This window comes from Hyaena hyaena, unplaced genomic scaffold, assembly GCF_003009895.1.
Source record: "Hyaena hyaena isolate Hyena2069 unplaced genomic scaffold, ASM300989v1 scaffold_70, whole genome shotgun sequence".
NCBI classification, from domain to species: Eukaryota; Metazoa; Chordata; class Mammalia; order Carnivora; family Hyaenidae; genus Hyaena; species Hyaena hyaena.
Genome location: NW_024080701.1, coordinates 1,048,972 through 1,063,334, shown reverse-complemented (window position 1 = coordinate 1,063,334; position 14,363 = coordinate 1,048,972). Strand labels below are relative to the sequence as shown.

At 56.8% G+C, this 14,363-nt stretch overlaps 1 protein-coding gene across 1 annotated transcript; it reads right to left on the bottom strand.

The window, feature by feature from the left end:
- Positions 1–1,418: 1,418 nt before the first annotated feature.
- On the bottom strand, positions 1,419–13,531 carry DISP2 (dispatched RND transporter family member 2). The gene is made up of 8 exons (XM_039232708.1): positions 13,419–13,531; positions 7,684–8,013; positions 7,372–7,401; positions 7,100–7,223; positions 6,726–6,841; positions 6,420–6,547; positions 5,991–6,088; positions 1,419–4,735 (listed from the first exon to the last, which is right to left on the bottom strand). Exons 1-8 carry the CDS (start codon positions 13,529–13,531, stop codon positions 1,475–1,477), a joined length of 4,200 nt encoding a protein of 1,399 aa, XP_039088639.1. The 3' UTR covers positions 1,419–1,474.
- Positions 13,532–14,363: the final 832 nt, after the last annotated feature.

Genomic DNA, 14,363 nt, shown 5'->3' with positions numbered 1-14,363 from the left:
AGTGCCATAAGCTCTCATGTGGGCTAATAAACCTTGCAGAGAGAACTCTTTGCTTTGGGGAGGAGGAGTCACCTTTTGGTCTGCTGAGTGCCCCCATATAGACACGTCCTTAGGAAGCTGGGGACCCTGACCTGGGGAATAGCTTTAGACTCACACACTCCCAAAAAGGGCAGGCCTGGGGTCCTGCCTTAACTGAATTCTGTTCAACCTCTACTACCCTCAGTTCCTCCCCTGACTGGAGCTCTCCATACCCTGGAAGAAGTATGGCCATGGAAGAAGCATACCTCTGGCCCCGAACCCGGGAAGCAGATCAGCCAGGACACCCCATAGCCCATAGGTTCTCAGTGGATCTGAAGGGAAGCACTGGGCAGATGCGGAGCAACTTCCAGCTTACTCAGAGTAGAGCTCTCCGGGAGATGGAGGCCTAAAGAGCAGAGGGAAGGGAGTGCTGTACTTGGAGACACCTGTGAAGGCAGGTCGTAAGAGGGTGCCAGAGGTGAAGGATCAGGTTAGCCTGTTCCTGGGGCAGGGAGCCATGTCAGTGGATGCTGTAGTGGATTGTGAGCCAGGAAAGCTGCTCTCTGTACTAGCTCTGTGACTGTGGGTCAATCACTTAACCTTACTTTCAACAACTTTACTTATAAATTGGGGCACAAGGACCTGGCTAACCGCAGACTACCCCATAGTGAAATGGTGAGACTCTAAGGAGAAAATGGGTATGTGGGTGTTCTGTAAACTAAGAGATGCAGGATGTAAAGGATTCTTGCTGCTTGTTTACAGGGGGGAGCACACTTCCTGTGGCAGAGAAGCTCCCCATGGGGGCCCATCCTGTAACTGAGAGACACTCTGAGGCTGATCAGCCCTCCTCCTCCTGCTTCATTCCCAGCAGCCATCTCTGCCGGGCCCTGGCAAATGTGTGGTCAGCCTTGGGGGGGGGGGGGCTGTTCCGGAAAGAGGCCTCACCTAATTCTGGCCCAGAGAGCTCCTCCCCAAAGAGAAGGAAGTGTCCTGCTAAAGAGTCCCTGAAAGGTGTGAGGCCCTGGAGGCTGCTTAGGTTCTCTAGGGCTCTTCTTGTTGGTGAGATGCCCTGGCAGGATTCCAAGGACTGAGTCCCTTCGTCCCGCTTGGCATGGGGGCTGGGGCAGCCTCCCCTTGATACCCGAAGCCACACAGCTGGCCTTCCCCCTTCCAGAGATCCTAGTTGGCGTACGGGAACAAATGAGGCATCAGCAAGTTACAAGGAGAGCTTGACATTCCTCTCCAAAGACCCTATCCACGGAATCCTCCAGATGTGGGGTGTAAGTAGCAGTCTGGACCAAAGCGGAAACATCTGGCAGGGTCTAAAATCTACAGCTGGAGGGTGAGGCCTCTCCATGCTGATGTGGAGAGACACTATCAGGCTCCAGTCTGGGGCTGCCCCCTCTTGTCACCTCTGACAGGCTCCGTGCCCCAGCCTTGCCTCCCTGGGCCTCCCTCAGCTGCTGTAGCCTGAAGTGTGGGTGCTGGGCCTGCGTAGCCAAACGTCTGGCATATCTGGCTGGCTGTTGGGCAGCACCACAGGGCTGCCATCCCCCGGTGCCCCACGGGCCTTCCAGGACGAGCTGCTCTGGTGGGAGGCAGGCAGCGACGGATCATACACGGTCTCCCTCAGTGCCAGCCAGAGGGTGTCTCGCTTCTCATTCAGCTGGCCCCGCTCAGGTACTGTTTGCTCAGTTTCGTCCAGGTCCTCTGGGGAGGCGCCCACAGAATCTGGTACTCGGGCACTGGGCTCGGACGTGCTTAGGCACGTCTCATCGGAGACGCTGAGCCCCTCCAGGGTGCTAGCTGAAGAGCAGAGGCAGTCGGGAGGCTCCACGGCCTTGGGCTTGGGAGGGTGGGCTGAGGCTTCTGGGGAGGCCCGCACGGGCTCAGCCTTCTGCCCTTGGGAGTCCTGCCTGGCTTGGGTTTTGGGGCTGGGGCCAGCCTGCTTATAAGGGGAGGAGGTCTGCAGGGCCGGGCACTGGCTGAAGACTGCCTGGTGGTCCAGGAACAGCTCCCTTGGGGAGGCAGGGGCCGGTGGGGGCCGGGGGCAGCAGGGGCCATCATGCAGCTGTAGATCCTCAGAGAGCACCGAGGGCCGGTGGGACAGTTTGCTAGTGGCTGTGCTGGTGTCAAAGCTGGGACTCCGGCGCCGTGCCAGGGGCTGTAACTCGTACTGTTCTGAGCAGGATCCGGGTGCCCTTCCCACGGGCCCTGATCTTGGGCGGCCTGCCTTCTCCCCAGTAGGCTCCCCAGTCCCAGCGTCCCATGGCAGGTGGGCACAAGGCCAGAGGATCTGCCCACAGTTCTTCTCTGGTCCAAAGAAACAGCACAGAGATTGGAAGAAGAAGCTGGCAAAGCCACAGCTGACGCACTTGACCATCATGAGGACGATGCCCAGCTTGCGATAGAGCAGCACCGTGGCTGGCAGCATGAGCACACCGGCTGCAAACAGGGCCGCGGCTCCCACGGCCGTGGCACAGCTGGTCTGGCGCAGCGAGAAGGCCACACGGCTCAGGCGGTCGGGGTGTGGGCACAGGTGATAGGAGATGCAGTAGTTGACCGTGAAGTCTACTGAGAGGCCCACGGAAGCAGAGAGAAAGAGGGCTTCGGCAGTGTTAAGCTGCCATTCGAGTAGAACCAGGAGCCCCACAGTGAGCAGTACGGTGCCTGCCACTGCTGCCACGGAGAACAGACTAAGTGGAACGTTCCAGGTGCCCAGCAGCAGTGTGGCAAAGGCCAGCGCCAGAGCCAGGCCCAGCACCACGGCAGGTTCTGTGCTCAGGCTGTGCTGCAGGCTGTACAGCTCCAGGTGGCTGGTAAACCAGCCCCGGTGGAGGCCGGGTGGAGCCCTGCCCAGCTCCAAGGCCAGCCAGTGGCTGACTTCAGTGTAGAAGTGGTGCGTTTGGCTGTAGTCTGGACTGTACTGGAAGTTAGTCTGGAACTGCAGAACCAGAGCAGCCAGGCTGCCCTGGCTATTGAAGCGGGGTCCTAGGTCACGGGTGCTATTAGGGCCTTGCTCCAAAGCCATCATCTTGAGGCAGTGCAGGAAAAGCTGGGGTGCCCAAGGGAAGCCCGAGTGGCCACAGCAGAGGCCAGGCCCCAGGCGGGCACAAGTGGGGCTCTCCACCCAGCGCTGGAGGGCCTCCATGAAGCACAACGTGGGCCAGCCCTCCGGCTGGGCACCGTAGAAGCTCTGATTCCGAGCTCCGTGGCAGAGTGCCAGCAGCCAGCGCTGGGCCTCGGGACCGCTGGCAGAGAAGTCAGGGTCACTCACCAGTGAGCTGTTGCTGCGAGGGTCCAGCGGGTCGCCAGTGTCCACTGGCAGGATGCCCCACACCAAAACCACGGGCATGTGGCCGCCTTCGCCCTGGGGCAGCCGCTCAAACAGGAACTGCTGGCGGTACTCCGCGTCGAAGCGCTCGAAGGGGTGGCTAGGCCGGAAGACCTGGCCGCGGGGCGGCGGCAGAGTGGGCAGCCGCAGGCGGGGGCTGACGCCGGCGATGTAGGCGCCCCCTGCCGCCAGCGCGGCGAACCAGCAGATCCAGATGTAGCGGAACTTGATGACCCCACAGGGCAGCAGGCGCTGGAAGAGCAGGCGTGAGGTGCTGGCCGCCGCCCTCCGAAGGCCGCGGAGCCGCCGGTGCAGCGCCAGCGCCAGCCGCCGGGGCGCACTGCCGCCCCACGGGCCCTGCGCCCGGGACGCACAGCCGCGCGCCAGGTAGCGCTCGTGGAGCACGGCAGCGGAGGGCAGCCAGGCCAGCGTGAGCGCCAGGTGCGCCAGCACAGCCGTGCCCATGTAGAGGGCGAAGCAGCGCACGGCCGGCAGGCGGCTCAGGTAGCTGGCGTAGAAGGCCGCGGCCGTGGTGAGGCCCGAGACCAGCAGCAGGTAGCCGAAGTGGTGCATGGTGCGGCCGACGCGCTGTGCCAGCCCCCCGGAGGGCAGCTGGCTCTTGCTGAGGCGCCACAGGTCGAAGAAGATGAGGGTGTGGTTGGCGCAGACGCTGCTGAGCAGGACGAAAGCTGCCAGATTGACGAAGGGGAAGTAGGCCATGCGGAAGGCCACCCGGTAAAGGAAGAAGGCAACCAGCAGGGAGCCCAGCACCCCTAGCAGCACCATGAGTGTGAGGAAGAGGGAACGCAAGTAGAGGGCGATGCTGAGGAAGATGGCAGCCAGGGCCAGCAAGGGGTACACCGTGTCCTGGGCCAGGTAGTGCCTCAGCAGCTCCTGCTTGAGGCCCAGGTCCATGCCAGTGATGGATGTGTAGTTGTCAGAGAGTCCCCAGGGGGTGGCGAGGCGGTCCAGGTAGATGCCCATCATGGAGGCACCCTTTGGAGTGGGCAGGAAGAGCAGGCTGTACTTGAGGGAGGGCACCTGGTAGTCAGCAGTCTGGGGGCTCAGGAAGTCCCTGTCCAGCAGAAAGTGCAGGAGTTGGTAGACGGCACTGCTCCGGGAGCACTTGGTGGGAACCTGGGCGCAGTGCGGGGGCTTGTCCTTCCCGGGGCCCAGACAAGAGGGGACCAGGGCACCGCGGTGGTAGTAGATGGCACAGGCCCGCAGAAGGGCCAGCGTTCGGGCTGCATCTGCTTGGGTAGTGTCCAGGCAGGAGGAGCGGTTGGAGAGCACAGCCACATAGTTGCCCAGGGACCAGCTGGGGCAGCACTTGTTGGCTTCCGTTCGCTGGCACAGAGCTCCAAAGCGGATGTGGGAGCGGATCTGTACAGCACACACAGCAAGAGAGAGCTCAGGAGCAACGCAGGGGCCCAGGTTTCCCCAGCCCTGTCCAAGGCCCCCTCACCTCCTTTCAGGCTATAGGGCAGAGGCAGAGAGGTATCTCCACAGCCCAGTAGAAGTGCTTGTCTCAGAGCTGCATTTGGCTCCGGACTACACCTTGACTCCATCAAAGAGGAGCCTCAGGGATGCTGCCTGAGGCCTTGGCCTGAGAGGCCCTGCCCTAAGGGCCCCTGCAGGTCATACACCCCGGCTCTTCACTGCCCGAGCCAGGAGTGCAAGTGGAAGTGCCAGCCACAGAGGGATCAAGGGTCCAGGGAACTGGAAGCAAATGGTGGGAAAAGTGAGGCCAAAACATTCTAGGATTAGGGTCAGTGCCAAGCCTTAGCCCCCTACCTCTGTTCACTGCTCTGCTTAAACCCTCTTAGGGACAGGGCTTTTCAATTTTTTTTTACAGTTTCTTTTACAGACTTCATGTCTCCTTTTCTCTCCCACCTGCTGTTGACACAGCACATCACAGCAGCTGGTGTAGTTTTGGAGGGCGCTGTTGCCACTAACTGGCTATATGGCCTTGGGCCTGAGATTATGGTAACGATAGTGACATTTATTGCCAGTCATTATGGCAAATTCTATCTTGTTTAATTGTCACAGCATCCCTATGAGAAAAGTACCTTTATTTCTCCCATTTTCTATACACAAAGCCTGAAGCACTGAGAGGTTAAACGTGCCTGCAGTCACACAGGTAGGGACTGTTAGAACTGGTCTTGAATTCAGGCATCTGACTCCAGGGTGCATGTGAGGGCATCTTTTGGTACTTTGGATACACGTGTATGGAGTGCCTTGGGCTAACTCAGTTTAGCAGCACATCTTTCTTCAGATGTTATGGTATATATGGCTCTCCAGTTAGCACGGTTGGATTGGCACTGCTTGGGTTGATGGAGGCTAGGGGCCTTGGGCTGGGTCCTCTTCAACAGCTCTTGAAGCTCCTCTTCAGGACCTTTTGACAATCCCCAGGCTCCACATAGTCTCTGTGTCTTGGCTCTTTTAAGAACAGTTGACTCCTCTTTCTCCACCCCAACCTGGAGCCTCTCAACAGGGTTGGAATAATTTTCTAAGCAGGGAATACTCTTCCCTAGTCCACCTGGCAGTCTGGCTCAGTTGTATTTCCTTGAGATTGGGTCCCTGGTGTCCCTGCCCTCCCCCACGCCCCCATCCACTGGCACCTCCCCAGTCTGCTCACCTGGTCCTGTTCCATGCGACACATGGAATGGATGGCGTGCAGGTTCCATAGGCTGCCCGCTGAGGTGGACATGAACACCAGCTGTGCATAGCTCTTCTCTGCAACACACCCCCCACCAGAGCTCAGCTCTTCGGCATCAGGTCCTGGGCCCACCAGAGGGAAGACTTACCCAGGGCCATATGAGGTTCAGAGTGTCAGGAGTCTGAAGCCTGTGCCTGGCTGCCTGATCCTGTGCTAGACCCCGTGTGGCTGGAGCACCTGAGACCTATCTCAGCCTCCCTGCCGTAACCCAACTTCCTTGATGTGAACATGGCCAGCCAACCCCCTTCCTTTTCTGTCTGTCCACATTTGTTCTCCTGGGCCTCCCTGTTCTAGTAGGTGGGATGGGGACCCCCAGTAAAGGCAAGAAGTGGCCAGGCTGCAGCTTACCAGGGGGACCACAGAAGAAGTCTTCCTGCCCTCTGTCTTCCAGGGGTTCCACCATCCTTCGAGGCCGGACCAAGCCCTCCTGGGCACTGCTCCATGGTGTGGGGCTCAGAGTGGTGTGGGGGTTTGAGCTGAGGTGGAGAGAAAATCTATGTCAGGCACCATCAAGGGGTAGTGGCTCAGAGGAGGCCAGAAACCACTCCCCAGGGGATCCCAGCAAGTCCCTCCGACCTGCATTTGGGGAGGTCACCCGACACCCCTTCTCTTTCCCCCATTCACTTCAACAGCCGAAAGGTGGGAACCCCCTACCCGTTCAGCTCAAAGTCTGGGGAGAGAGAAAGCAGCTTCCTGGGGCCCGTGAGGGCTTGCAGTGCTCTCCAGACCACTAGCTTGCGCCCAATGTCTGTGTCTCGAGGCTCAAAACCCTGCAGGAAGGAGGACAGAGACGATCAGGCAGGAGAAGGAGTGCTCCATCTGGCCCTTCTTGGCCCTGCCCCTTTGCCTCCCTGGAGCAGAGAAGGCTGACCCACCTGTCTGGACTGTTGGATGAGACGTTCACTTCCGTACCGTCTCCCCAACTAGCACTGCCACCCCACTCCAGCTACGCCGTCCAACTTTCTGCCCCATTCTGAGCCGAGGTGGCCAGGCCCGGGGGGCCCCCATCCCTCCCCTTAGCCTCTTACCAGCAAGGGCTTGGAGAAGTCAGGCAGCTGGTCCCCCAATAGTCCAGCCAGGGTGCAGAGAAGGATGACAGCCAGACACAGCAGCAGCACGGCCACTGGCCACTCGGCAATCAGCTGGGAATAGCTGGGAAAGAGGAAGAGAACCCACAGGAATCGGTGTTGGGTATGGTAGCAGGATGTGGGGAGCTTAGGAGTCAACAGGAAGGGGTGGTGGAGCCAAATGTGGCACCAGCCTAGTCACTCCTATTGGGCCAGAGAAGACCCAGGCCTACCTCTTTGGCATCTGGAAGGTCCGCTCCTGCCTGTGGAAGAGAGGAAAAGATGCTTGCTTGTCAGAGCCCTCTTGTAGGGTGGGAGGTAGGGTGTGGGGGTAGAGGAAGATGGCACTATCCCTTTCAGGCTGTTCTCTTCCCAAGCTCCAACCCTTACTTCCTCCTCCATCCAGGCTGCCTCCTCCATCAGAGGCAGGGGACATCCTGAGCTGCCTCCTAATGAAGGAGTCCTGAGCCCCAGGGGCTCGCTCCACTTTTAAGCCTTGGCCCACATCCCAGTGGCGGCTTGCAGGCTGCTGCACGCCTCCTTACCTGACACTGACCACATGGTGCTGCACGGGTGGCGGCTTCCAGGCTCCATCTCGCTGTGATGGGGCTGGGGAGGGGATGAGGCTAGAGCCATGGGAGCATAGAGCTGTCCGGTCCCCAAGCCCCGGCAGGGAACTGTCCCCCCGGTATTCCTGTGGTGCCCGGGGATAGGTGAAGTGTGCAGGGGCCAAGGGGCTGGACGGGCCCACAGGCTGGAGGGTGGAAGTCGCTGGTGGGGGTCCTGAAGAACTGGAAGGTTCCTCAAGGGGGCAGTTGTGGAGGGAGCAGCTTTTCTCTGGGCTTGCCTCTGGGGCCACAGCCTTGCTCTGGGACCTGGGGAGAGAGGAGACAAGGGTGATGGGGGTGGAGGGTCACCCCATGCCCCAGCAGTGTTCAGTAGTCTGAGGCAAGGAGTCAGGGGTTTGGGGTAGTTCTATTACTAGTCCTGGGGGAGAGGTGAGGAGGGTACAGGCTCCGGCCCTACGTCCCCAGCCTACCTCTTGGGTTCGCTATCTCATTCGCTCATCTGTCCACGTGCCCAGAAAACCTTACTGGCAGCTTGCTACATGCCAGACACTGTGCTTTTACATATATGGTCTTATGTACTCCTACAGGGGAAATACTTTCCTTGTTTTATAGATTTGAAAGTAGGTTCAGTGAGCCATGAAGCACTGGGCCTTAAACACAGTTCTGACCTGCAGTCCTGTGCTCTTCCTGTTGCAGCCATCTGTTCTTTCTCTTGAGCACCTGGTACATCTTCTTTCCACCCTAGAGCCTTTGGGTTTTCTCCTCCTTCAGCTGGGATGCTCCTCCCCCAGATAACTGCATGGCTCACAGCCCCTCTTTAGTCTCCATTCAACTATTACCTTCCTAGGGGCACCTGGGTGGCTTAGTTGGTTAAGCGTCTGACTTCAGCTCAGGTCATGATCTCGGGGTGCGTGGGTTCGAGCCACATGTCGGGCTCTGTGCTGACAGCTAGCTCAGAGCCTGGAGACTGTTTCGGATTCTGTCTCCCTCTCTCTCTGACCCTCCCCTGCTTGCGCTGTCTCTTTCTCTCTCAGAAATAAATAAAAACATTAAAAAAAAAACAACCTATTACCTTCTTAGAGAAGACTTCCCTGGCCACCCTTTCTAAATAATACCAGTCAGCTCTCTATCTCCTTCCCCTGCTTTATATTTCTTCACAGCATTCACCACAACCAGACCTTATACAGTTGTCATGTTTCCTGCCTGACTCTCAGATGGCATGTGAGCTCTGGGAGAGCAGGGTCTGGTGCATTTGTTCATCTCGGCAACCCTAGGGCCTTGAACAGTGACTCACATGCAGAAGATGCCCAGTGAATGTTTTTTGAATGAATACTGAGCACTAGACAGGCTGCTAATAGTGATCCTGGGATGAAAGAGGCCTTTGTCTTCTAGGCACTCATAGTAGGCAGATGTTAACCACAGTCCAACAGGCTGGGTGCTGTGAGAGCAGAGCAGAAGTCACAGAGGGCTGAAGGAGCCCAGAGGAAGGCCTAACTTTGACAGGGGTATGAGGTTTGGGGTATACCAAACCTCAGGGAAGGGTTGGCAGAGGCAGGTGTTGCCCTCTCATCCGCCTTGGGACATGGGGCAGAGGTTTGCTTTGTAAGAGTGCGCACAGCTGGGAGAGGGAGTTGGGGTCCCCAAGGAATTTGATAAGGAGGAATCAGCAATTGGTTCTTCTTCTAAAATTACTCAGTGCACGGACCCACTCCTTGCATGCAGGGGGAGATGGAGTCCCACCCAGTGGCAGGATTGCCAGACCTAGGACAGGAGAAGATGGCCACAGGACAGAGTACCTGAGGGCTCTGAGGGTTCCCAGAAGGGCTCCAGACTTTCACCTGACTCACCTGGCTGGCCAGAACTTGTGTAGTTGTATAGTTTATGCTGAGCCAACCCTGGCTTCCAGCCCTGCCTGCTGCACTGCTGAAGGGGCTGTATGCCAGAGTCCCAGCCATGGTGGCAAGTAGACATTGTCCAGGAAGGCTGGGTTGTGCCCAGAGACCAAGTAGAGGAACTGGATAGAATAGGCAAGCTCTTCCTCCTCCACCCAGAAGGATAGTGGGCTGGCATAGCAGCCTGGGAAAGAATGAGCCCCATGCTGGGAGCAAAATGGGGGAGCGCTGGAGGTGGGCTCCTGGCTCTATCATCCTTTAGTTCTGGGGCCTTGGGAAAGACACACAATTCTTGGAGTGCTGGTGCCCTTGTGTTTTGAGTGAGAGTATATTGATAATGCCCCCTCGCAGGCTGGGTGTGGGAGGTAACCGATACAACATATGTGAGGTGTCTGCCTTGGAGCCTGGGATGTGGAAGACACATTTGCTTTCCTGCCCCTTCCCACACCCAGTGCTTCAGGGAGCACATAGTTTAAGAAGTATATTTGTATTTACACTTTGACCTCTTTAGGTACCTCAGATAATATATCTCCATTTTAGAACTTCTCCCACCTTGAGAATCTCTCTACATATATAATTATAAATACTTTCCTTTTTGTTAGCTAAAAGCTGCATCAGAATTTGATCTCATGATTTAAATCACTGATACTTATTGGGGCACCTGGGTGGCCCAGTCAGTCGGTCAAGTGTCCGACTCTTGGCGTCGGCTCGGGTCATCATCTCACAGCTCGTGGTTTCGAGCCCCACGATGGTGCCAGAGCCTGTTTGGGATTCCTTCTCTCCTCGCCCCGCCCCTCCACCCTTCCCCGCTGGTTCTCTCCCTCCCTCCCTCTCTCTCTTTCTCTCTCTCAAAATAAATAAGTAAACTTAAAAAAATCACTGATTCTTATTTTTAAACTAACCTAATCTTTAGGAAAATAGGAATTTGACCAAAGATGTTCTAAAAGAAGATCTCAGATGACCCATAAAATTGATACAGCAGCCAGGGTCCTGGCAGATAAAAGACCTTATTGACCCCTCCCCATGGGCCAAAGGGAAGCTGGATAAATGGCCAGGGTTTATGTGCATAAGTGTGGACATTTACTTCTTTAAGGTTTCTTTTCTTCAAGTCTTTTTTTAGCACCTACCACATGCTGGGCACTGTTTTAGATCTGGGTTAAGTCCTGAAGGGCATGACTATGACCTATTAGTCTTGGTGTTCCTCTTTATTTATTTATTATTACTTTTTTAAGATTTTATTTTTTAAAGTAATCTCTATTCTCAATTCTCAACTCACAACTCCAAGATCGAGAGTTGCATGCTCCACTGACTGAGCCAGCCAGGTGCTTCTTGGTCACCCTCTTTACATCAAAGCCTGCCTTGCAGGGGTCAGGAGGGTGGGGCAGCCAGGGTGCCTTTCCAGCTGCCCATGGCCTTAGAGTACTCACTGAGCACTGGGCTTTTCCTAGGAGCCAGGTACTTGCACTTGGAGTGTCTGGTTGTTTTGTTTTGTTTTGTTTGTTTTGTTTTCTTCATTAAGGGAACTAGCACTCTGGAGGTACTGGAGGAGAAAGGGAGCACTCTCCCTTAAGCAGTCTGCCAAAGCTCATAAGCCTGCATTGTTCTTTAACTGGCTTCTGTTCAAGGGGGATTCCAACCTCTACCACTGGTTTGCTTCTACTGGGGTCTCCCTGGCCCCAGCCCCTTCTTATACCCCCCCCCCATCCCTCTCCAGGGACCTACGATCAGCTGGCTCCAAATCTCATCCTTCTTGACAGTGCCCATCATTGCCAGTGTGGCAGAATTTGAAACCCTCCACATTCCAGATTCAACCCTCCCAAGGAGAAGAGCCAAACTCTTTTGAGAATAAGAGATTTCTCCTGCCAGCTCCTGCTGCCCTCTGTTCTCAGGGTACCTAGTAATAATACAAGTTAAACACCCCAGGCCTTGCCTCCCCAGGCAGCTTTTATTCTAATCCTCTCAGTTCCATGGCTCTGATGAGGGTGAGCAAGTTCCTAGGCTGGCCTGTAACCCAAGTGACTGGGGCAGGCAGGCAGGGGGATGGAAAGTGGTCACACAGGCTTCATCAAGAGGCCAAGGCTAAAGCAGCCAGGGCCTGGCTGACAAGGCCCCAGACACAGAGCCCCCACATGGGAGACTCATAAAAGGTCAGTGTAAATTTGCATCGATGGCACCCCCAGGCACACAGACACATAGCCATATGGGCATCCATGTGATCTCGCAGACAGGCCAAGACAGACGAGGGAGCAATTCATGCCACTAGGAAAATAAAAAGGTAATTTAAAAAAAGAGCAGAGAATAAACTACTTCAAATTGCTCTGTAGTTAATGCATTAGTAAAGGACTGTGTGTGCTTACATATGTGCACTGTTTTATTCATTGTGTATCTAACCCCAGAGTAGTACTTAGCTCAGCAGGAACATATTTGCGTTTCTTGAATTGAACTGTGTCCTTTTGCCGGCATAGTGCTCAGGGTCTCTGGGGGAAGTGCAGAGAGAGGCCAGAGGTTCCAGGGAGTTGCTGAAGGAGAGCAAGTGGTTCCTGTGCCCAAGAATGACCCTCATGGGCAGGGAAGGTGGTCAGATGAGACAGGGCTTATCCTTGGTAAAATAAATATCCAAGACAGCAAATGACTCTCCAGCCCCTTCTAGGGATGCTCCTGGCCCCAGCCCCCTGCCCTGCTGTGTTCTGTTCCTGTCATGTCTATCCCTGGCTCCTCGGTCAGGCCATCGTCCCAGGTAGCACCCTGGTCCAGGGAACACATCCATCCTGTGTTCCACCTCCTTGAAGAAAGCTCTGTGCCTTTCAGAATGAAAGGTGGCTAAGTCTATACAGGCTGATCTGTTAACAATAGAGGGAAGAAAACATTTTTCTCCACTTGTGGGGCCTCCTCTTTGCTCTGAGGTACAGAACATGCATTTTAACTGGGGCAGTGTAGAGATACGTCCCTCTCTGTTTTTTGCCCCCAAAGAATACCTCTTATTCCAGTCCAGGCAGGAGAGAGACAGGCAGCATCATGTCAGGGGAGGAATTCTGAGGGTGGCAGACCAGGCAGGGCACAGAAATTGCGCCATATTGCTACCTGGTTGAGCTGTTCCCTCACTTATATGGTGCAGGAAGGTGGAGGAGAGGCACCAAGATCTGGGTCCTCAGAGAGAAGGTGTTCCTCTTGTCCCACCAGCCTGGAGCTCCTTCAGGGATAGTACTGACCGCGACCTGAGCCTTAGAGCCTGCCCACCCTAGCGCCTCCAGAGCCTGTCAGTGGCTGCCACACACGGACACTCAAGCCGACATGTGCGCAGCCGGCCATGCAGGGCAGACTGGAGGCTGACAGTAATGGACAAAGACAGTCCCTGGCGGGGCGGCGAGGGTCTGCTCTCCCCAGGGCACACACCTTGTGGATCCTCCTGTCTACCCTGCACGCGCACCTTCGAGCACACTGACATGTTGGAACCCAGACTAAGGTGTCTGAAGGCTTGGGGCTTACTGAGAAGATGCGGGGGCAGGGCCTAGACGGAGGGGCTCAGGGGGCTGGAGGGGCGGAGGAACCCCCGGCCTTAGAGGTAAGGTAGGAACAGTGGGTGGAGCAGGTACTGAGCGGTGAGGGCGACGGGGACTGACAGTAGGGGGTATCAGGGAGAGAGAAAATTGACCCGGCAGAATGAGGGCGTGGCCAGGGGGCCGGTGGCTCGGGGGCGTAGAAGGGGCTCTGGGAGGGGCTGGGGAATGAATGAGGGAGACATATGGCGGCTACGGGGATACCTGGGGCGGGGGAGCTGGGAAGGTCTGCGAGCTGGGTCTGCGGAGCAGTCCGCCCTACCTGTCCGGGGAGCTGCCGTCTGGGGCCAAGGGTTCCCCCTTGGGCCGCTGCTCCCTTTCCGGACCCGGGCCGGGAGCCGGACCGCTGCTGCTGCTGCCGCTACCAGCGTCCATGCCCGTGGGCGGCGCCGCTGTCCGGGCGCTGGTGCTGAAGCGGCGGCCGTGGCGGGCTCCCGCGCATGCGTCAGCGCCAGTCGGACCGATCGGTGGGCGGGGCCGACAAGGAGCCCAGCCAATGGGCGCGGCACCGGGAGGCGGGGACAGAGGCTTCTTGCCGCGCGGCTGCCTAGAGCTGGAGGCTTTGCAGTCTTTAAGACCCGTGGGCTCGTAGTGGTGGGCCCCTCTACCCAGGCCGCGTCTGAGAGCTGCTGTTAGGAGTCCGGCTGTCTGGCTGTAGTCTGCACATTGTCCTTTCCCAGGGGGACATCGGTCTTCTCGTAAGGGACCTGAAAGCAAGACTCCAGGCACCGTGCAAACAGTCTCGCAACTTGAAACACACTCTTAGAGCCGGAAAGAGGGAGAAGCTTCCACACCCGCACTTCACTGTGCAGGAAGCCAAAGGATTGAGAGGTCTGGCAGCTTAAGTTCCACATTTCTCTCGGCTTTGCTCGACAGCCACCCCCTCCTCCCCAATGGGATTAGGCACTATTCACATTGAGTCTTTCTTCATGTTTCTCTGGACCTGAACCTGAGTTTGCACCCCTCAGGCATGGAGCCTGGCTTCTGTTATTCAAGTACTGAGTGTGGGGTGTGAGAAGAGGGAGAAGAGAGACAATTCGCAGCTCTTATAATCACCCCACTTCAGCCTGGGAGGTACCCAGTAGCCTCTCACTTTAGGGCACTTGCTGCCTCCACCATCAGGAAATGACTGTCAGGGAGGGAGGCTGACCGGCCTGGGACAGGACTGGGTAGAGGGCTAGTAATAGATATGGGTCGTGTGAGAGGC

What these genes read in the sequence shown, in the direction of transcription:
- DISP2 (XM_039232708.1), bottom strand. Translation starts at nt 13,531, where the DNA reads ATGGACGCTGGTAGCGGCAGCAGCAGCAGCGGTCCGGCTCCCGGCCCG. An exon ending in CACCATGTGGTCAGTGTCAG is followed by an intron (nt 7,402 to 7,683) that starts GTAAGGAGGCGT and finishes TCTCTTCCACAG; the next exon opens with GCAGGAGCGGACCTTCCAGA. An exon ending in ACCTTCCAGATGCCAAAGAG is followed by an intron (nt 7,224 to 7,371) that starts GTAGGCCTGGGT and finishes CCTCTTTCCCAG; the next exon opens with CTATTCCCAGCTGATTGCCG.